The sequence below is a fragment of the Periophthalmus magnuspinnatus genome, chromosome 2 (assembly GCF_009829125.3).
Source record: "Periophthalmus magnuspinnatus isolate fPerMag1 chromosome 2, fPerMag1.2.pri, whole genome shotgun sequence".
Taxonomy (NCBI): Eukaryota; Metazoa; Chordata; class Actinopteri; order Gobiiformes; family Gobiidae; genus Periophthalmus; species Periophthalmus magnuspinnatus.
The window spans coordinates 15,236,020-15,260,043 of record NC_047127.1 but is presented as its reverse complement, the minus strand read 5'-3'; the positions used below and the strand labels follow the sequence as shown (position 1 = coordinate 15,260,043).

At 43.1% G+C, this 24,024-nt stretch overlaps 1 protein-coding gene across 2 annotated transcripts; it reads left to right on the top strand.

The window, feature by feature from the left end:
• The first annotated feature begins 556 nt into the window (after positions 1-556).
• Positions 557-22,513, top strand: LOC117382781 (transmembrane protein 198-B-like). 2 transcript variants are annotated; one of them, XR_008648965.1, is made up of 7 exons: positions 557-665; positions 13,898-14,176; positions 17,200-17,480; positions 18,498-18,798; positions 19,423-19,616; positions 20,034-20,404; positions 20,438-20,493. XR_008648965.1 is itself a non-coding variant. In XM_055227219.1 (6 exons), exons 2-6 carry the CDS (start codon positions 14,017-14,019, stop codon positions 20,166-20,168), a joined length of 1,071 nt encoding a protein of 356 aa, XP_055083194.1. In that variant the 5' UTR covers positions 557-665; positions 13,898-14,016; the 3' UTR covers positions 20,169-22,513. The 2 variants fall into 2 exon arrangements, 1 of the variants encoding a protein (XP_055083194.1); XM_055227219.1 differs by having other exon boundaries at positions 20,034-22,513.
• The last annotated feature ends 1,511 nt before the right edge of the window (positions 22,514-24,024 follow it).

The following is a 24,024-nucleotide window of genomic DNA, read 5'->3' as shown; positions in this document are numbered from 1 at the left end:
CAGGACTAAAAAGAGCTATTACACAGATAAATACATATTGTTTGTGGTGTGGGTGTTGTTGTTTTTTTTTTTTTTTTTTTTTTTTTTTTAGATATCTGTTAAATTCAGACCGGGATGTTAATTATATCACTAAGAATCAATTGGATTTTGGTAGATATGGTCAATTATGTTTTTGTTCCAGGATCTTTTTTTTCTATCCAGCATTCTCACATGCGTCCACCAGATGGAGCTGTGTGCGTTTGCAGTTGGTGTTTTTCATTCCATCAGATGCTCGGATCCACAGGCCGCGGCGCGTGTAGGAGCAGCTTCAGACAAGTGTCATTTTTCCGCACTCCCCACGCGACTTCTCCCCACGCGCCTCCTCCCCACGCGCTTCCCCGTGGGCCTTTATAACCGCGCCATGTAACCGCTCACAACGTGCATCCCTCCGTCCGGTTCTCCTCCATGGACACGGCATTGCAGCGATAGGATCCACCGCCCAGTCCGGCTCCACTCTCAGCGCCTCCTCTTAGCACCTCTTGGCCGACATGAGCGCACCGTGGAGCGTGTAGAACGCACCAAACCGCTCCGCTGTTACGCACGGTGCTCCCGGTGTCCGTTTGGATGTTCCACCGCTGGCATCATCATCATCATCACCATCATGTGAATCAAAGATGAAGATGGAGGTGAGTGCACGCGCTGTACACACGCACGCGCACACCTATCAGTTCTTTTGTCTGGGCACCTGCTGTGGGGCGCGCGGACACTCGGGGTTTATGGGTAAAAGGCCTGTTTTTGGACACGCGCAGTGGATGTGTCGGGGTCATGAGCGCGTGATGAGGCCCGGATTGAGGCTTTGTGAACGGTGCTGTCCAGAACGAGTCAGGCCTGAGGGTCAGGAGGCTGTGAGCCAATGGAAAAACCTGTTATTATGGGTCTATTGGAGGGGATTAAGGATAAGTAGTCATGCAGGCTGACAAAATGGCCACACCATCAATAAATTATAATGTAAGTGACTTAGTCATAATTCCACATATATCTGCTCTTCTCCTGGGAAATATACTGTTTTGGTTCAGAGGCACACTGAGGTACAAGTGCTACTACATGTACTTTTAGCCTATTATTAATTGCATACATATGAAATGAGAGTGAGCGATAAAGATTATTTATTATATCCAAAAAATACAGTATGAATCCTCTATATTAAAAAAAAATACAGTATGAATCCTCTATATTAAAGCAATAATAATAAATATGGACGATATACAGTACTTATCCTTGGTGTAAGTGTAGTACTTGTACGGCCTTCTGAGTCCTGACCTGAATCATTTATGAAGCCTGCTTTACTAATTGTCTTATTATTTCCATAACAAGTTGTTTGGTTAAGATGAAAGGCTTCAACTAGGGCTAAATCAGGGCTAAGCCAGGGATAAAACCAGGACTAAACCGGATCTAAACCAGGGCTAAACCAGGACTAAATCAGAGCTAAACCAGTGGTAAACCAGAGTTAAACCAGGACTAAACCAGTACTAAACCGGGGCTAAACCGGGGCTAAACCAAGACTAAACCACGGCTAAACCACGACTAATCCAGGGCTAACCAGGACTAAATCAGGACTAAACCAGGAATATACCAGGACTAAACCACCCCAACCAAATCAGGACTAAATCAGGACTAAACCAAGACTAAACCAGGACTAGAACAGGATTAATCCAGGACTAAACTAGGACTAAACCAGGACTAAACCAGGACTATACCGGTGTTATAATGGTGGCTCATTGATATTCCTCTGAGTGTTTCTCTCTAAAGACCTGAACACACTGAGGCTCAGACTGACTCCAGCAGTAACTCTATTAGAAGAAAGATTGAAATCTAATCAATGAAAAATGTTATTGAATAAATGTGCAAGATACTTAAGGCCCCATGCTTAGATGTGTCAGATGCCCTCCCATCCTCTTATATCCCTGTAGTATTAGACTGAGATGGGGACAGGTCATATGTCTCTAGTTAATCTGCAGATGTTGTGGTGTGTTGGATAAATATAGCAGCAGAATGAAGCTCGTCACTAATAGAAATGATCATTTGTGGATTTGACTTTTGGAGATTTGGTATTAAAGTCTTACAGATACAGTCTGATACATGACTGACTCCTGCTTCATTTGAGAGAGGAACACACCACAATGTACTGTGTAGTTATAGACAGGAGTGGTGGTAATAGTAGTAGTAGTACCGTTGGTAGTAGTAGTAGTAGTAGTGGTGGTGGTAGTAATAGGGGTAGTAGTAATAGTAGTAGTAGCGGTGGTAGTAGAAGTAGCAGTGGTAGTAGTAGTAGTAGTAGTAGCAGTGGTAGTGGTAGTAGCAGTGGTAGTGGTAGTAGTGGTGGTGGTAGTAGTAGTAGTAGCAGTGGTTGTAGTAGTGGTAGTAATAGTAATAGGTTGTAGTAGTAGTAGTAGTAGTACTTTAGTGGTACATTTCAATGATGGTAAGTGTGTGTCTGTGAGCAGCGGTTAATCCCAATCTGTGAAACGACACAAAAATAATGAGATTTAATCCCGCCTCGCTCCGGATTAAGCGCCTTTTACCCACTGTGTATTTCTACTACAAAAGCCGAGTGTATAAGAGGAGTACTGTCACTACTGCACAGGTGAACTGCACCAGCTACAGGTCCATAGAGAATTAACATGAGAGAGCGAGGATAGAAGTGGACCGTGTATTGTCCAGGGCCGTCAGTCAATCAGTAATCAATAATAATCAAAAGTATTGTTTGAAAATGTGAATATTAAAGACAACGCACCCGCTTTTTCCCCCATGTATTTGAGTAAAACATGAAGTACAGAGGTCAAAATAAGTTCACTGTGTACTGTCTGCAGCTAATTATAAAGCGTTCATTGTCTGAGAATCTCGAAGTGTATTGTTAGCATGCTAGTTGCTATCTTTACAGTCACAAGAAAACGCTGAGAGTTGTGAAACGAGCTTATAAACTTGCTGTGGTGAATAATTACGATGTTCAGAATGTATGAGGTAATTGAAAAGTTATATTTGTATTTACAAGTCTACATATAAAGATAACTAACTACTGCTACTGCTGCCTCTGCTTCTACTACTACTGCTAGTACTACTGCTATGTCTTGGCAATTCCCTCAATATCTTGTGTACATATTTGGCCATTGTGTCTGTTGTAATGTTCCCTCTGGTGCTTTAATTGGCCCTTTATGGTCCGACCTCTGCTTCTCTGATCTGAACCTGAAATACATTTGACTTTGTATTCCAATCGATCCATGTGTTTGATTTTTCCCTCGTGCCGTCGAGCACATGGAGCCCACACGTTTGTATCGATCAAACGCGTTGTTGTGTTTTCATTATCACTCTCACTGTAATGTGACGTGATTCTGAATGACTGAAGCAGCGTTTGGCGTTTTATGATTCAGATTCAGACACTTGTTAAAACATTTCCTTCACATAAATTAACTGGTCTTTGGATTTTTTTTGACAGTGAGCATTTATCAGCGTGGGGTCATGAATACACACTTCTACAGTACTTTATGTAGTATTATGTGGGTGTGGTCACATATGGGCATGATTGACAGGTGGATTAGCCTGGGACACACATAGTCTGTCTGTATCGAAAAAATTAAGGAAAAAATATCGCAAGGGGCAGAAAAACATGGCAGATTTTTTGAAAATCAATGAGCAAAGCTTTAAGCTGTTGATTTGATGTGAGATATATTTGAGTATCAAGGACACTCATGCTTTTTGTTCAAAATGATAGATAACCAATGAGCTCCTTTGTTTCACATGCATCACTGACAGACAAATCTGATTGGACTCTTGTGTTTGTGTGTTTGGTTTTGGTTCGAGACGTGACAGAGGGAGTGGGGAAAAATTTTTGTTTTGAAAATGTCATCAAAAATTTCAGTAAACTTAACTCACTTTTACATTTGTGTAAAAAAAAAAAAGACTTTGGCCTGATATTGTTCAATTATATTAGTACATCACTTTATTCGAAAGGAAGTTTCAAAGAAAATAAATAATAAATTAATTACTTAAATAACATCATGAAAATAGTAATATGACAATATTATAATAAAGCAGACCTGCTGTGCTGTGTCTGCTCTAGTTATAATCCAGACATGTCAGGCTCAGGCCCGTGGGCCAGATTTGGCCCTTGGTATAAATATATTTGGCCCATGAGATCATATCAAATAAGTATAAGAGTTGGCCCGCCAGCCGCCGCATCAGTATAGCGCATGCACCTCTAATACTACAAATCCCAGAATTCTTTGCAAATGTGTTGGCGCCGGCCCCCACCACTTCTGTTGACACTCATTAGCATCTGCTACCTGTTGCCTTTCTCAAATTTAATCCACCCCTTCTGAAAAACATGCAGATGTTGAAGATTTTTCAATAAATATTTAGTTTGACCCGCGACTTAGTCACAGTTTTTAATTTTGGCCCTCTGTGAATTTGAGTTTGAGTTTTTCATTATGTTAGAATTTGCACATTTTAAATCTCAATATTAATCTAAAACAGGCATGCCCAAACTGTGGCCCGGGAGCCAAATTTATTTATTTATTTATTTAACCTTTATTTTACCAGGCAAATCATTAAGAACAATTTCTTATTTACAATGTTGGCCTGGGCATGCCAGAGCAGCCAAGGGAAGGGGAAGGGGAGTTAACACAATTAGACACTCAACATCATTTCATTAAAACATAAAACAAACATTTACATCTGTCTCTAAAAATCTCCTTTTGTATCATTAGTAAAACATTTACATATGTCTTTAAAAATTACCTTCAGTTTACATTTAAAAGCAGACAGAGAAATGAAGGAGTCCAGTTTAAGTGAGCTTTGAGCCAAATTCCAATCATTAGCAGGGGCACATCGAAATGACATGAGGCCAAGAGAAGACCTAGACTTAGGAACTTTCAGTTTGATGCGCTGTGAGGACTGAGTGTTGTATCTGGAGGGAGACTCTTGTACAAGCAGCTGACTTAGATAGGAAGGTGTGAGCCCTAGCATGGTTTTATAGACAAACATAAGCCAATGCATATTCCGGCGAGACTGCAGTGAGGGCCAACTCACCTGAGTGTACAGCAGACAGTGATGTGTCCTAAAGGGGGCATTTGTAACAAAACGGATCGCAGAATGATAAATGGTATCTAATTTTACAAGGTTACTTTTGGAAGCATGTCAATAAATGATGTCGCCATAGTCAAATTGTGGAAGAATGGACATCTCAACAATGGCACGTTTAGCTGGGATTGTAAAACAGGAGCGGTTTCTGTAAAAAAAAAACAGTTTAGCCTTTACCTTTGCCTGTAAGACAGCGATGCGATGATGGAAAGCTAACGTACTATCTAGCCAGATTCCCAGATATTTATATTCTGTAACCTGCTCAAGGGTGGTTCCAACTGCTGTGCTAAGAAAAAGTTTATGAGAATTTGCAGTTTTAATACGACTAAACCAGATTGCCCTTGTTTTTTTTGTATTTAGTGTCAAGTCAAGTCCAGTCTACAGTCCATGACCTGAACGAAAACCAGACTGTGCGTGAGTCAGAATGTTAGCATTCTCAATATAACTTAACAATTGTTGATTGACAAGTTTTTCCATAATTTTAGATGCACATGGTAATATAGAAATAGGCCTGTAATTGTTCAAGTCAGATCGATCACCACTTTTAAAAAGTGGGAGAACCAATGCAGATTTCCACTCTGTAGGTATTTCACCAGTTTGAAGAGACAAATTAAAAATGCTAGCAAGTGGAGCTGCAATAATAGGGGCGGCTGTTTTTAAAAAAAATGGTGCACCTCCATCTATTCCAGCTGGCTTTTTTGAATCTAGAGCTAACAGCTCTTGTTTCACTTCTTTAAAAGTCAATGGTTTAAAAGAGAGTTTTTGAGTTCCAACAGGTTTTACACTTGGGGAGACAACAGAGCCTATGTTTACATCAAAAGGGGTTAACTTTGTAAAGTGGTGGTTAAATAAATTAGCCATACTGAGTTTATCTGTAACCACAATATTATCTGATGTAATAGACACAGGTGTACCAACTGATTTATTTTCCAACTGTTTTACTGTTTTCCAAAATAAGTGTGAGTTTGAGGTATCTGTTAATTTCTCTTTAAAATAGCTTGTCTTTGCCTGGCGGGTTGATTGTGTGGCCTTGTTACGAATTTGACAAAATACTAGTCTGTCTTTTTCTAAACCTGATTTTTTAGCTTTGCGCCAGGCAGCATTTTTTTTCCCTGAGCAGCAAGGCTAAATCATTAGAGAACCAAGGACTAATGCGATTCGTAATACGCATGTTTTTTAATGGGGCATGCTTATTGATAATTGTACTGAAATTATTTTTGAATGCAGTCCATGCTTCATGGACTGTTGGGATAAGTACTAATCTTTCCCAACATATTTCTGATAGATCATGTAAAAAAGCTTGTGTATTGAAATTCATTAGAACACGCCTCTGACTAACAAGACCTGGCAATTTGATAAAGTGACTCTTAAGGATACAAGCAATGAAACAGTGATCACTAATGTCACTGCAAAAGGTACCAGAAGTATACATGTGGGGGGAGTTAGTAAGAATTACATCAATTAATGTTGTTTATCTGGATTTTTAGAGTCATAGCGAGTTGGCTGAGAAATCATTTGTGTGAGGTTTAATGAGTCAAACTGTAAAAGGACATTTTCAGGTGGTTTTAGCATGTCCCAGTTCAAATCACCTAGAAGAATCAGCTCAGATCGAACAAAAGGGACTAACTACTGAGTACAAATGCGGCCCTCAGACCAATTTTTCTTGGCCCTCAAGCTTCCGGGTAAATTGGCCCATATTACCTTAAACAGTACTTTTTACTGTACATTTCTGAAAATCTACTTTAACAAGCCAAACAAGTCAAATATTTAATGTGTCCCACTGAGGATGTAAGCATGATTAAAGGCCTAGTGGTTCAGTTTAACTTGTAATAATATCACAGATTTGAAGTATTCACTGTACTGGTGACCAGTCTATAGCCCTCAATTGGCCCTCAGCTTTGTCTGTGGTTTTTATATGTGGCTCTTAATGAGAAAGGTTTGGACACCCCTGATCTAAAATAACTTACTGTATTTCCCGGAGTATAAGTCGCTCCCGCCAAAAAAATGCATAATAATGAAGAAAAAAAAACATATATTTCACATATAAGTCGCATCTGAGTATAAGTCACACCCCCGGCCAAACTATGAAAAAAAGTGCAACTTAGTCCCGAAAATACGGTAATAAAAGAAACAAGAAGCTGACGTCGCCGTAAACATTGTCACAACAAAGAGCCATGTAGCTGCAGATCACACTAGTGAGCAGCAGATTTGTTTCATTTGTACCAACGCTGCCGAACCCTACATGTATCACCGATTAAGAAAATAAACGAAGTGCGTACGTCACAGTTGGTGTGTACCGGTGGACGTGAAAATGGGGATTGATCAGCAAAATGGCGTCTTGAAAATAAGCGATTAAAGCTTGCTCAAACATGCATGAATCACTCCAAAAACAACTTCAGAGGGTCAATGAGAAGAATATACTATACTAGAACATGGTTAAAAGCTCTGAAAAGTCAATTTTGCAGAATAGGTCTGATTTAACATAAATATTACAAAAAAAACGTTAAACTTAACTTCCTCTGAATCCTCTCAATCACTCAGGTTTGGTGTCCCATACAGTGGCAGTTATTTATTTGCATAGAAAACATGACATTATTTTTATTTCAGTTATTTATAAAGACTTTAGTTCATACACTTTCCCGTTATTTATTCATTAAAACACTTTTGGACTGGATTGGGTTTATGTGTTGGTGAGTTACATCTCCTATACAACCAAAAACAGTGCTAGAATTTCTACAAAAAATTGAAATAAAAACTACAAAGCCCAAATTGGAGTCTGGATTTATTTATATATTAAGAATCTCATGTCTTGTTCTTGTCATGTGTCGTGTCTCGGAGTCAAAGAGATGGCAGGTTTTGGATGTAACTCAGTGTGAACCGTGAGTCAGACCTCGGCGCTGTTATGTAAAAGAGGAGCAGCTGTCCCTCCTCCTCTTCACCTTTCACCAGCAGCTCTTCCTTTTGGTCATGTTTGATATTACAGTGAAAAAGTGGGCATCTTGTGTTTGATCACACCTCCTATTTCTGTTACTTTGTTTTTCATTGTAGTACAGAGCCTTCACACGAGAGCTGCTGCTAATAACAGGTTTAGTGGAGCTAGTGTTGTCACGATACTAACATTTTGATTCTAAGGAGTAGACTTGATACTCAATACCGATTCCGATACCACTCTTTATTTTATTTAGTCAATATACTGTGATTTTCAACATTAAATAGCAGTACTTGAATACGAATTTTTAGTATCGACACCTGCTCAAAGGAGTATCTAGTTTTGATTTTCGATTCTTTTGATAACACGACATTGCGGTACAGAGAGTTTACATTATTCGACTTGTCAAATTATTATTTCTATTGTACACTGAGATTTTGGAAACATTTTTAACCAAATAAAGGTTGAAATATGGGGAAATTTATTTGGTCCTATTCAGTTCTGGTATAGTCCTGGTTAGATCCTGATATAGTCCCAATACGTATAATTCACTTGTGGCTCCCAGCGGTCTCCCATCCAAACACTAATCAGGCCCATCCCTGCTTATCTCCAGATGAGATCGGCCCTCCTTCGTGCTATGGCCATGCAAAGATCTGATCTAGTCTAGGTTTAGATCCATGTTTAGTCCCAGTTTAGTAGTTTAGTGAATGTTCAGCGTGTCTTTGGTAGTGGTGTCAAAACTATCAAAAAACACACACTAAAACTAGTATCAAAACTAGATACAAATTTTTCACAGGTATCAATACAAAAAAAGTCACAATCACAGGATAAAAATGAACCTTTCCTGAATAGATTTACAAGTATAAGACACATAGACTAGTATACACCTATGGAACCTACCTGGACTCTGAGAGATTACACAGATATAAGGCCACACGGGAAAAGAAAACAAAGTACTATTATGTAATATTGAAAATCACATTCTATTGTCTAAAAAAAGAGTGTTTTTATTATCATCGTGGTATTTGCATCAGTATTGAGTATTGAGTCTATTCCTTAGTATCGAAAATGAGTTTGAAACGTTAGCAACACTAGTCTGAAGTTTTAATGTCCTCCGTGTCATGCGGCTGTGCTCCTGTCGTGATGTTGTGAATGAGTAAGGCCTCCTCCTGCTCCCCTCCTGCTCTCCTCCTGTCCCGAACGCACACGCCAACCCCGAGTTTCATAATCCTGACTCACTTAAGTCTGTTAGCATTTATATATAGGCTACACTCCTCTGCAGTCTGAGAGGGAGGAGAGAGAAAGAGAGGGAGAGAGAGGGAAAAAGAGATAAAGAAAGGGAGCGCTGGCTGTGGAGGAGGAGCTGGACATGATCAGGTCCCTGAGTTTACCTCCGGACAAACTGTGTCACCTGCTGTCGCGGAAATCCACTCACTGCGTTCAGTTCTTTTTAGAGCTCAGAAACCAGAGCGGAGTTTTACCATGACAGTAAAGCTAACAACAACTAGCATGCTACTAGCATAACATGCGCTCCCTGATTCTTGAACAATAAAATGCTTTCTAATTATTTATTTTAATTTCTTTTGACCTCAAGAGCTGCTTATGCAATAATATAATATCTGTACTGGGGAAAATGCAGCTCTTTTTCTAAACTGGCTAAACTGCTCCTCTGGCTCTGCTCCTCTGACTCTGCCACTCATGCCTCATAGCAAGAGGGTTTGGTTCGATCCCGGGTCACCAAGCCTTTCTGTGTGGAGTTTTTCATGTTTCTCCCCGTGTCTGGATGGGTTTCCTCCGGGTACTCCGGTTTCCCCCATCAACCAAAACATGAACGCCCTTCGAGACAACTGTTGTTGTGATTTTGGACATTACAAAAATAAAATGCATTGAATTGAATTGAACCTCACATCACCTCCTCCTTTCATTCTCTCTCTATCCCTTTCTCTTCTTTTGTATTTCTCTCTCCTCTGTCTCTTCTCTATCCTTTTCTACATCTCCTTTCCTCTTCTTTCCTTTCTCACGCTCCCTCTATTCTTTTATCACTTTTTTGTCCTTACATCACATCCCTTTTCTCTCTGTTCCTCTTGTCTCTCTCTCTTCACCTCTTTGCCTCCCCCTTTCACTCCTCTGTATTCTCTCCATACCTGGCCCTCTCTCTTCCCATTTCTTTCTCTCTCCTCTCTCCGGTACTGTGTTTTCTGTGTATTCTCTCTTTCCCCGTTGCTAGGAGAGTTGTTTTTCAGTGAAATATTCTGTACTCCCCCTCTCCCCTTTTTCTCCCTCAACCATCTCCTGTTATTTCTATCCATCGCTCTCTCCTCCCTCTCTCACTCTTTCTCTGTATTTCTCTGTCTTTCTCCCTCACTCTCCTTCTCCCCCTATCCCTCTCTCTCCCCTCTCTTTCTCTTTCTCCCCTCTTTCTCTCTCTCCCCTCTCTTTCTCTCCTTCTTCTCTTCCCCTCTCTATCTGTCCCTAACCCCCCCTCCCCTCTCTTTCTCTCTGTCTCTCCTCCCTCTTTCACCCCTTCTCTATATCCCCAGTCTTCTCCTTCCCGCTCACACCCTTTAGCTCCCTCCCTCTCAGGCCCTATCTGTTTCTCTCTCCCCCTGTCTCCCCCCCCCTTCCCTTTCTCTCCCTCCCTCGCTCATTTCTCTATATCCCCCAGCCTCCTCCTTCAATCCCTCTCTCTCCTTCCTCTCTCACACCTTCTCTGTATCCTTCAGTCTCCTCTTTCTCCCCCTTCTCTCGCCCCTCCTTTCCCCTCTCTTTTTCTCTCTTCTCCCTCTCTCACTCCTTCTCTATATCCTCCAGTCTACTCCTTCTCTCCTCCTCCCTCTCTGTCCCTAACCCCCCCTCTTTCTCTCAGTCTCCCCGCCCTCTCTTTCTCTCATGCCTTTTCTATATCCCCCAGTCTCCTCCTTCCCCCTCTGTCTCTCCCTCCCTTTCTCTCCTCCTTCCCCCTCTCTCTCTGTCCCTAACCCCTCTCTTTCTCTCTGTCTCTCCCCCTCCCCTCTCTTTCTCTCCTCCTTCTCTGTTGCTGGGAGAGTTGTTTTTCCCTCAAATGCCAACTCAAGTCTCCAGGCTACAAGTTGCATTAGCACAGCATTTAGATGGAAGTACTTCTGCTACTGCCATTACTTCTACTACTACCATCACTACTACTAATGCTACTTCTACTACTACTTCTACTGCTACTATTAGATCTATATGTGGCTGGGTAATATTGACAAAAATAAATATGTCTCTCTCTTTCTCCATATTGTTACAATACATCAGCAATAAATAGACTTTCAAATTTGCCACTTTTGTGCAAAAATATATATATTCAAATTCTTTACTTCCTACAAAAACATCACCACAAAAATCAAACCCCATCCTAGCTTTTCCCTCCTTCACTTGTTGATGTCCTGTTCCTGTCACATGACCTGAAGGCTGCTCTCTGATTGGCTCTTGATGCCGAGAGGAGGCTGTTGCTATGGGGTTGTGAGCTGTGTTCTGATTGGCTCTCCGTGTCCTCATGCGTTCCTGTATCCAGCATCCAGACAGGAAGTGGAGACGAGACAGAGGAGCAGACATGGTTTTGATTATTATGAAGGTTTGGAACAAGAGAAAAATTACAAATAATTGTATTTTTTTTGCAATTTATCAGAAATGTTCCAAAACATCCCTTTAAATGCCGAGTCTGTTTGTCTTAGTTTTTCTTCAAAATGAATGAACTGGAGAATTAAAAACAACTAGCATAAGTTGTAGTGGAGTAGAAAGTATAGATAGCTCAAATTATACTAAAGGAAAGTACTTTTACTTTTGTATCTACTTCAAACCCCTGATAGTTGGTTTGTTAAAGATTTTCCTGGTTGTGTGTGCTGGAACAAGCCCAGACAGCCTCTTTCTGCTTTCTGCTTCTTTGTCTGTAGAGTGAGATGTGGAAGTTTTCCTCTCGTGAACTTTTTGCTGTTGCTGTTGGGGATCAGAGCGTTGCTATAGTAACACAAACAAAATGTATCCCTGACTATTGTCCTGAAAATCCCCAAGTCCTGGTTTCACCCGGACAACTCTATGAACTAAAGCAGAAAGGACTTATCAGGACATGCTGCTACTACTACTGCTGTTAGTACTAGTGCTACTAATGCTATGACTACTGCTGCTGTTAGTACTGCTACAACTACTAAATCTACCTGCTGTAGCACTTTGAGATTTTCTTAAAATGTAAATCAAATGTGTTATTATTACTACTACTATTACTGCTACTATTAACTTCTTCTGCTACTACTATTACTACTTCTACAGCTGCTACTAACTACTACAACTCCTGTCACTACTACTACAACTACTACCACTACTACTATAACTACTACTACTACTGCAACTACTACTATTGCTACTAACTACCACAACTTCTACTACTGCTACTAACTACTACAACTACTACCACTACTACTACTGCTACTAACTACTACAACTACCACTGCTATTAACTACCACAACTTCTACTACTGCTACTAACTACTACTACAACTACTATAACTACTAGTACTATTACTAACTACTACTGCTACTACTACAACTACTACTACTATTACAACTCGTATTACTGCTACTAACTACTACTACAACTACTATAACTACTATAACTACTATAACTACTATAACTACTACTACTACTACAATTATTATTACTGCTACTAACTACTACTACTACTACTACTATAACTACTAATACTGCTACTAACTACTACTGCTACAAACTACTACTACTACAATTACTACTACTGCTACTAACTACTACTACTGCTACAAACTACTACAACTACTACTACCCCTAAAATGTGTCAACCCTGAACAGAAAAAGTACATTTTAAACATTGTACCTTGAGTGTGTTGTATATTTGTTTGTGATGAGGTGAATCTTCAGAGGTCGATGCAGGACACGAGGAAACACAGAGACTCATGAATAAGACAAAAGCTCAGACATGAGTTACATAAAAAAACCAACAAACCAATGAACCAGCGAACCGCGACCTAAAGCCTCCTGCTCCAGACACAGACTGTGTTAAGGACAGTTTATGAATGAACCCGGTGACCAGGGTGATGGAGGTTAAAGTGGACAGACTGTGCTGGTGTTTGCTGTGTAGTTATAATCTATGACTCTATGATCATCTGTAATCGATGATAATTTGGACATTTTAAAACACAATATTGATTTAAAACAACTTACGCTAATTAAAGATGCAAAATCCGCTGACTTGAAAACTGCGGTGTCCAGCGGGAGCCGACATCGCCCTAAACATCATCACAATGAAGCGTGGTATACTGTCGTGGCCTTATGGATAGCTGCACATCATGCTAGCGAGCAGTATGGCATCTTGAAAATAAGCAATTAAAGATTGCACAAACATGCACAAATCACTTCAAATACAACTTCAAGAGGGTAAGTAGGAAGGAAAAATAACTATAACATGATTGAAAGCTCTAAAAAAAAAGGCAATTTTGCAGAATAAGTCTGATTTAAGGACAGTTTATGAATGAAGGAGGTCATTAAAGGGGCCATATTCTGTAAAATCAACTTTCATGAGCTTTAAACATGCTATAACAGTGTTCCCTCATTAGTTTACATTCAGTTTCTGCATGTTTCAGTCATGTATTGTCCTGCATCTGAGATTTGCGGGCTCAGAAAATCCTTGTTTTCACCTACCCCCTATCCCCACCCACTGCTCTGTACTTGTTCATTCTCCAATCTTATGTTCTTAATCCGTGATACATGTAGAATTCGACAGTGTCACGTAGCCATTGCAGCGATCAATAGAAGGCAAAGTGATGACGTTTACCATGATAAATTCCTTCTTTCTCTCTCAGGTGTCTGTGTATTTGTGGCTGGAGCTCTACGGCGCCCCCTGTCCGTCTCCTCCCACCTGATCTGCACTTCCTGGTTCTCCTCCCCTCCCGGCCTTTGACCCTCTGCCAGTGCCGTTGCCATGGAGACGACCCTGGAGCCCCTGGACCCGGCGCTGGTGAACCCCGTGGTGAGGCCAGACGCTCTGGACCCGTGTCTGGACTCTAGGGGGCGCTACAAGGTGGTCCCATCTGTGGTCTGCTCCATGTGCTGCCTCTTCGGGATCATCTACTGCTTCTTTGGTCAGTTTTGGACTTAGTCCTGGTTTAGTCCTGGTTTAGTCCTGGTTTAGTCCTTAATTAGTCGTGTCTGGTTTTGTCCTGGTTTCATCCTGATTTCTTTACCGTTGCTTTAAGATCATAATGGGTCTAGTACTGTATTTTTGTGGTATATTGATGCACCTTGTTAACATACAGTATTTTTATGTTGTATTGTTGTATTTTTCAGTTTACTGTTGCTTTAAATCGACCGTATAACACAGACATATTTAGGTCACAACATATTTAGGTCACCACATTATCTTTTATTGCTTAGAGAAGGCTATATTTGCCCAAAAGAACGGATTACTGTATAGCATTGATAAGTTTCAGTTTTATTCTGATAACCCCCTCCCTTTGCTCTCTGCGCTAAGTCACTCCCCTTTCAGAGCGCTATCACAACACAGTCAGCTGCATCCCACTGTTAAAACTGCTGCCCGTTGCATCAGGTTTGTGAAGTTGTAGTGTACAGTATTATTTTGTGTCTTGCTTTTGTATACTTATGGAGAATTGTCATGTGGGAGTGTAGGCTTGGGAAGAATGGCCTCCCCGATCTGAACCCGAGTGGTGTTTTGTTATTGGACTTCTGTGCTAGTCACAGTTTGTCCATAACAAACACCATGTTCGAGCACAAGGGTGTCCATCGGTGTACGTGGCACCAGGACACTCTAGGTCGGAGGTCGATGATTGAGTTTGTTGTCGTGTCATCTGACCTCCGACCGCGTGTCTTGGACACTCGGGTGAAGAGAGGGGCTGAGCTGTCAACTGATCACCACCTGGTGGTGAGTTGGATCCACTGGCGGAGGAGGAAGCCGGACAGACCTGGCAGGCCCAAGCGCATTGTGAGGGTCTGCTGGGAACGCCAGGCAGAGCCCTCTGTCAGAGGGGTCTTCAACTCACACCTCTGGGAGAGCTTCTCCCTGATCCCGGGGGAGGCTGGGGACACGGACTCTGAGTGGGCCATGTTCTCCATCTCTATATCTCTATTGTCGATGCGGCTGCTCGTAGTTGTGGTCGTAAGGTCTGCGGTGCTTGTCGCGGCGGCAATCCCTGAACCCGGTGGTGGACACCGGAAGTAAGGGATGCCGTCAGGCTGAAGAGGGAGTCCTATCGAGCCTTGTTGGCTCGTGGGACTCCTGAGGCAGCTGACGAGTACCGGCGGGCCAAGCGTGCCACGGCTCGGGCAGTCGCAGAGGCAAAAACTAGGGGTTGGGAGGAGTTCGGGGAGGCCATGGAGGAGGACTATCGGACGGCCTCAAAGAGATTCTAGCAAACCGTCCGACGCCTCAGGAGGGGGAAGCAGTGCTTCACCAACACTGTTTACAGTGCGGGTGGAGAGCTACTGACCTCAAGTGGGGATGTCGTCGGGTGGTGGAAGGAATACTTTGAGGATCTCCTCAATCCCATTGTCACGTCTTCCGAAGAGGAAGCAGAAACTGGGGACTCGGAGGCGGACTCATCCATCACCCTGGCTGAAGTCACCGAGGTGGTTGACAAGCTCCTCGGTGGCCTCGGGCTCTGGATGTTGTGGGACTGTCTTGGCTGACACGTCTCTGCAACATCGGGTGGTGGCTCGGATTCAAGAGGAGCAGTGTGGTTTTCGTCCTGGTCGCGGAACACTGGACCAGCTCTATACTCTCCATCGGGTCCTTGAGGGTTCATGGGAGTTTGCCCAACCAGTCCACATGTGTTTTGTGGATCTGGAGAAGGCATTCGACCGTGTACCTCGTGGTGTCCTTTGGGGGGTGCTCTGGGAGTATGGGGTCTGGGGCTCTTTGCTAAGGGCTGTCCGGTCCCTGTATGACCGGAGCAGGAGCTGTGTTCGCATTGCCGGCAGTAAGTCAGACCTTTTCCCGTTGCATGTTGGACTCCGCCAGGGCTGCCCTTTGTCACCGGTTCTGTTCATTATATTTATGGACAGAATTTCTAGGCGCAGCCAGGGGCCAGAGGGGGTCTGGTTTGGGAACCACAGGATTTCATCTCTGCTGTTTGCAGATGATGTTGTCCTGATGACTTCTTCGAGCCAGGACCTGCAGCAGGCACTGGGGCGGTTTGCAGCCGAGTGTGAAGCGGCTGGGATGAGAATCAGCTCCTCCAAATCCGAGGCCATGGTTCTCGACCGGAAAAAGGTGGTTTGCCCTCTCTGGGTGGGTGGTGAGTCTCTGCTTCAAGTGGAGGAGTTCAAGTATCTCGTGGTCTTGTTCACGAGTGAGGGAAGGATGGAGCGTGAGATTGACAGGTGCATCGGTGCAGCGTCTGCAATGATGCGGTTGCTGTATCGGTCCGTTGTGGTAAAGAAGGAGCTGAGCCCAAAGGCAAAGCTCTTGATTTACCGGTCAATCTACGTTCCTGCCCTCACCTATGGTCATGAGCTCTGGGTAATGACCGAAAGGACAAGGTCGCGGATACAAGCGGCTGAAATGGGTTTCCTCCTTAGGGTGGCTGGGCGCACCCTTAGGGATAGGGTGAGGAGCTCGGCCACACGGGAGGAGCTCGGAGTAGAGCCGCTGCTCCTACACATCGAGAGGAACCAGTTGAGGTGGCTCGGGCATCTGCTCAGGATGCCTCCTGGACGCCTCCCTAGTTCTGGGCATGTTCCACCGGGAGGAGGCCCCGGGGAAGACCCAGGACACGCTGGAGGGACTATGTCTCTCGGCTGGCCTGGGAACGCCTTGGGGTCCCACCGGAGGAGCTGGAGGACATGTCCGGAGTGAGGGAAGTCTGGGAGTCCCTGCTTAGACTGGTGCCCCCGCGACCCGGCCCCGGATAAGCGGAAGAAAATGGCTGGACAGATGGATGAGTGTGGGTGATGTAGGCTTGTGGGCGGAGCCTTGTACTGATCTAAGGAGGCCCAGGAGAGATCGTTTAGATTGCTCAAACATGCTTAGATGACATTTAAAACCTCTTCAGACATGTTTTTGATGAGAGAACAATGATATAACACGTCAGAGCATAGTACATCCTCTTATATTCTGTACTTTTACATCATATTGCTGTATTTTGTGCAGGTTATCGTTGCTTTAAGGCCGTGATGTTTCTGACTGGCCTCATGTTCGGCTCCGTGGTCATCTTCATGCTGTGTTATAAGGAGCGGGTCCTGGACACTCAGTTGAGCGTGGAGGCGGCGGTGGGCATCGGGCTGGGCATAGGGACCCTCTGTGGGTTGGTCACTATGCTGGTGCGCTCTGTCGGGCTCTTCATGGTCGGGCTGCTGCTTGGGCTGCTCGTCGCTGTCGCAACGCTGGTGGGCATGGAGGAGCTGTCCAACGCCCCGCCCAGATCTGTTTGGGTAACTGTTCACCTTTACATTCATACCATAGTTTTACAATTACCACAAGTCAAAATATGGTTTCAGTTAGAGATGGGCTGAGTTACATTTACTTGAGTATTCTGGTTTACAGACCACATACTTTTACTCTTACCTGAGTAATATACTGTACAGTGTAGCAGTACTCTTATTTATATTTTTAAAGGTTTCATACTATCCCCTACTCCCTACCTTTTTAGTTTGAGTATTTTTTGATTTCTAGACATTTGCTCAAAACTTGTTATCAGATGAAAATTTGAAGTACTTCTCCTTGAAATTTTTTTCTCTCCTCCCTCCTGCTCTCCCTCTCTTCATCTAATACCCCCTTCCTTTCCTCTCCCCTTTCTTTCCCTCCCTACTCCCTTTTTCCTCTTTCCCCTTCTCTCTCCCTTTCTCTCTCTCCTCCTCTCTCACTTTTCTCTCTCCCTCTTTCCTCCTCTTTCACTCTCTTCTTTTCTCTTATGCCCCCTTCCTTCTCTCTCCCTCCTCTCCCTCCCTTTTTCCTTCTCTCTCCCTCCTTTTTCCCCTCTTCCTCCTTTCTCTCCCTCTTTCCTCCTCTCTCCTTCTCTTCTTCTTCTCTTACCATTACTTCCTTCTCTCTCCCTCCTCTCCCTCCTCTCCCTCCCTCATTCCTCCTCTCTCCCTCTCTTCTTCTTCTCTCTTACCCCCCTTCCTTCTCTCTCCCCTTTCTTTCCCTCCCTACTCCCTTTTTCCTCTCCTTCCTCTCCCTCCCTCATTCCTCCTCTCTCCCTCTCTTCTTCTCTCTTACCCCCCTTCTTTCTCTCTCCCTCCTTTTCTCCTCTCGACTCTCTTTTTCCTCTCTCCCTCCTCTTTCCTCCTCTCTCCCTTCTCTGTCTCTCCCTCCTTCCTCCCTCCCTCTCTTCTTCTTCTCTTATACCCTCCCTTCCTTCTCCCTCCTTTTTCCCCTCTCCTCCCTTCCCCTCTCTCTTTCCTCCTCTCACCCTCTCCCCCCCCCCCCCTCTCCCCTCTCTCTCTCAGATCCCGTTGGGTGTGCTTCTCGGTCTGGGCATGCTCTTTGCCGTCCTGACCCTCCAGTGGCAGCGTCTCTTCACCACGCTCTCCACGGCGGCGTTCGGGGCGGCCGTGATCACCGTGGCGACAGATTACTTCGTCGAACTGTTTGCGTTGGTGCTGTACATGTTTGAGCGGTTGAAGGCGTCGCCGGGGCAACCTGTGTGCTGGGTCACATGGGTGGTTCTGGGGGTGTGGCCTGCGCTCACCGTGCTCGGGGTCCTGGTGCAGTGGAAGGTCACAGCAGAGGGATACTCACACACTAAAGGTCAGGTCATATTTCATTATTATACTACTGCTAATACTACGACTATTACTGCTGCTTCAATCCTGGTTTAGTCTTGGTTTAGTCTTGCTTTAGTCTTGGTTTAGTCCTGGTCCAGTCCTGGTTTAGTCCTGGTTTAGTCCTGGTTCCGTCCTGGTTTGGTCCTGGTTCAGTCCTGGTTTGGTCCTGGTTCGGTCCTAGTTTAGTCATGGTTCAGTCCTAATTTAGTCCTGGTTCAGTCCTGGTTCGGTGCTGGTTTAGTTCTGATTCAGTCCTAGTTTAGTCCTGGTTCAGTCCTGGTTCGGTCCTGGTTTAGTCCTAGTTTAGTCCTGGTTTAGTCCTGTTTCAGTCCTGGTTAAGTCCTAGTTTAGTCCTGGTTCAGTCCTGGTTCGGTCCTGGTTTAGTCCTGATTCAGTCCTGGTTTAGTCCTGGTTTAGTCCTAGTTTCGTCCTAGTTTAGTCCTGATTCAGTCCTGGTTCGGTCCTGGTTTAGTCCTGATTCAGTCCTAGCTCAGTCCTGGTTTAGGCCTGGTTTAGTCCCGGTTTAGTTCTGGTTCAGTCCTGGTTTAGCCCTGGTTTAGTCCTGGTTTAGTCCTGGTTTAACAGTTCTCTGTTCTTTCTACATCAGTGATAATCAGCCGGCAGCAGAGGAGGATGCAGGTGATGCGGATCAGGCAGAGAGACGACCGTTATCGACACAAGAAGAAGAAGAAGGCGCCGAGCGGGGGGTCGGGTCAGTCCAAGATGGCCGCCACCGCCGAGCCCGTGTACAGGAGGAAGCCCAACCCAATCCGTCGCTATGACACTGACGTGCTGTCACCTGTAAGACCCCCACACACTTAAATTATTATGATTATTACAATATTGAAACTACTTTAATCCACTGACACAATCCAAAAATACACAAAAAGTTACAGTATCATTAAAAAAACATAAAGGTTAGTTAGTTCTTTGCCTGGAATGTTCCACAGCATGGCATTAAACATGTCAATCTCGCATTTATCCAATTTTAAGTGTTTTTATTGCTCAAAAACACATTGTAAATTCTTACAGTGAGTGCTGTCGCCTCTCCACAGATCTAAACAGGTAAAGACCTTCTACCAGAAAAGTTACATAGTGCACCTTTAAAACTACTTCTTCTATTACTTCAGCACAAGATCAGGTTCAGAATAAATAAATGTTACTTGCTTAAACTATTACTATTAACTAAATTATCTCTCTTCTTTCTGTCTCTTCCAGAGTTACATCCAGAGTTTCCGGGACAGGCAGGTGCAGGCCCAGCCCTTCCCTAGTCGCCTGGTGGTGGACCTGGGATACGACTGCAGCTCCAACACCCCCCTCACTGGAGCCTCTGGACCCCAGCTCCGAGTCTAACCACAAGGACCAACAAAAACTCCCCAAAAGACTTTAATACTGTAAAACCAGGCTGAAAGAGACTACATTACCCACGATGCAACACCACTGGACATTGGGTGGAGGCACACAGATGCATGATGCACTTAAAACACAAAAGTACTCACGGTTTTTGAGGAGGAGCGCAGGGGACATCTCGGATTGTGTAATATAAGCCTTTATCTCGCGTGCCATGTGATCTCGCCTTGAAAGGGGCGGTGTCAGTGCCGCTCGTTTTTCTTAAAGGGGAGGTGTCGGTGCTGCTCGTTCTCTTAAAGGGGAGGTGTTGGTGCTGCTCGGTCTCATATGCTGTGTTCAGACCGCATCGTCAAAAATGCGTGGGCCTCTGGTTGGACGCCTTTGCATTTGAGGCAGACGGCTCCCGTGCATCGAAAGCGTCCGTTGCGGTCTCAGCGAGTGCCTTTGGTTGTTTTGTTTTCCTGGTGTCTTTATGAACGATGGCAGACCAGGATCAATGAAGGGGATTGACTCGGTGGTGGCAGAGCATCCAACGTCAGATACACACTTGACGCTTGAAAACTCGCCACAGAAACGCAGGGCGGTCTAGACACACGTCCACCATAGACTTTGCGTGTAAACTAACGCTCCTGGCGCCCCGGTTTGAACGCAGCATTAACGAGGCGGTGTCGGTGCTCCCGTTCTCTTAATGGGGCGGTGTCGGTGCTCCTCATCCTCTTAAAGGGGTGGTGTCGGTGCTGCTCATACTCTTAAAGGGGCGGTCTCGGTGCCTTGCCAGCATCAAAACCAGCAGAAGTGGATCGATTTTTTTCAAACAATGTGAAAACAATAAAACTCACAGGGTAACAGACAGTTTAAATACATTTGTGGCTGAAACGGAAGACAGAATATTTATACCGACATCTCACTCTACAACTAATAACATTTGTACTGATTTAATATAGATTTAAAGCAGCGCTGTGTAACTTTTCTGGTTGAGGGTATGCCACTCTACCTCTGGTTTCCACTCCCTCTGTTACGCACCAAGTCAAACCCAAACACGATCGACCTTTTTTATTTTTTCAATACCGTCAGACCAAGTATGTCCCTGATTGGCTAATCCACCTGTCAATCACGCCCAACTGAACTCTGGGAGATTCCTCTTGGACCAGACTCACAACTTCATAAAGTTTCGAAGCGTGTGCTCGGGACGTGTGGACATGTCGCCGCTTTGTAACACATCCGTCCCGTAACTCGTCCCGGTAGCATCGCCTTTCTATCTCCATGGCGATAGACACTTTTAATCCTATACCGTGAAATATTCCAGATAGAAACAATACGATTCCATGGAGGTCAGCACGTGGCGTACTCTTTTCCAGAACAGTTCCACAGTACAGCTTTAAGATTTGACCCAATAGCTTTAAAAAGATGAGATGACGCGGAATGAGATTATTACCGACACTTTTTAAGAAACAAGACCGAGATATCGATATAAATATTTTTAAATCGCAAACTGAGGCCAAACATCTGCGTTTCTATCAGGTCAACGTGTCACTTTTTAAACCAGAAACAGAAATCACAAATGAAATGTGAATATTGTCTTTTTTTTTATTTATAACAAACTGCATGAGCCACCTCCTCCACGCCCCCACTCACAGGCGCCATGCTGTGGACACTTGAGGTACTGCAGAGATCCTACCACAAGGGCCAGAAATATTTGGACTTTTTAAGATTCAGTCACGTTTTAAACCCGTCCAGGAGAATTTAAAACATCTGAGAGGCTGGAATCTGAACTTTAAACTGATAGAAGAATCCCCTGCATTTCAGAACATGTTTGTAGACGTCTAGTACAGGGTTAGCAGCTTTTACAGACAAAATTGTGATATAAAAACAAGTTAATATGGACATTTTAACAGGTTATCTATGTCCATTTATATATACAGTCTATGGGTTTGATAAACAGATATCTAAATATTTCTGGACCTAAAAGAAATGCAATTTGTATGTTAAAAAATATAACTTCAAAGTGCTACGAAAACCTAACCTTTCAATTTTAAAATGTAAAGACGTAATGATGATTATATTTGGGTGGCGTCCTGTGTAGGCGTCCTGTGGCGTTTCCCTTTGTGTGAAACCATAATGTGAACTCTGTATAAAACACTAACTTTTGTATCTTTGACTCATTTGTATTTAAACATGTTATTCTAGATTTGTTTGGGACCTTAGACTGTGTAAACATATACAGTCTATGTCTGGGACCTTCCTCCAGTGTCTGTCTGTATTTATTTAATTTAAGTTTCATTTTTGGTGCGTTGTCTTCACTGTCGGCCGTGCTTTTCAACATTAAATAAATCAAAGCATGTGTCTCCAAACAGGTCTTGTTTTTTCAGGATTATTCTAATGAGAAATTCTAAAGAAAACCCCTTTTCCCATTGATTTAACACAAAAATGTGCTAAGTATCATGTAAATATTGGCTAAAATGCTTCTGAACTATTAAATATAATATAAATATTTTTATATTAATATAATGAGTTGGACTGAAATCTGATTGAGAGCATTTTGTGAGAATTTAAGAAAAAATAATATAAATTAAAACAAAGTAAAACAAAGAAGCTGTGACATAACTGGATGTTGTATGTTGGGGTCTCTACACACTTCACAGTAGTTCAGAGATTTTTGAATTCTGTGTATTGTGCTGAATATCTGACTTGTTGAATTAACTGCATATCACCATAATAAATGTATCATTTTGCAGCCTACCTTTCTGTCCTAATAAATAGATAATGGTTTATGTTTTATATTCATCTAACTGTTCTCTATCTAAGACTTACTAAGGCTCTATAGATACTTTATGGATACTCTACAGATACTCTATAGATGCTCTATGGATGTTCTATGGATGCTCTTAATCCCCAGGATCTGTCCTCCATAGAGCACTGTGTAGCACTCCTCTAGAGTGAGCTCCTCTGAAGCAGAGCTCAGTGTCCTCCTCACACCTCCTACTGCACATATGGGACCTTCAGAGGGAGCAACTGCAGCGTGTCAAAAAATACAAATCAATGTTTCTACAATAGGAAAGTATTTGCACGTGAAGTTATTTAGGCTGATCATAAAAGGGCTGATTTACACCAGAAAGTCCACGTCAAGATCCAGACTTAGACCTTTCACACTACCCCCTCACATCCAGACTATGGGACTTTCCCTAGAGCTTCTACTGTTGTCATGACAACGGGAGCGCGCACTGATAGATCTGATAAAAGTGTTATCTGCAGCAATTGTGGCTAAAACTGAAAAATATTTAGTTTTTATTTTGTGGTGTCTTTTATTTTATTAAAATAGCCCCAATTTCTTGCAAACACTAAAATTGGTCGTGATGTTTTAGTTTTGTAAAGGAAACTCACCGGAAGAAAAGGTTAGAGGCCCGTGTCCTATGTGCAGTTTGGCGCCCTCCTGTGTACAAAAGTATATTGCTACATGTGCTACAAACATTCACTGTGCATGGCTACAACATAAATCAATTATTTTCAGATAAATAGATCAGTCAGTGCGGAAAATACAGGCTGTAGTTCTTCACCGTTTTGTTGAACGTTCACTAATGATCCATCTTGTCCCAAAGTGGTGAATTTTTGTGATAAGTGCCATTTGAAAAAGGCTTGTAGTGTACTCCTAACATAGTAATATCTTCAAAAGCCAAATGTATTTTTACTGCAAAATATCATTATTCTTTTCTTGATAAAAAAATACACTGGACTGGATTATATCTCTAGAAGATGGTAAAAAAAAAAACAAAAAACATTTTTTCAGAAAAGAAGATATGTTTTTGCCATTGAACGCTTAATATACGTGTTCGTGTTGCTGTTGAAGAACCTGCAGTTAATG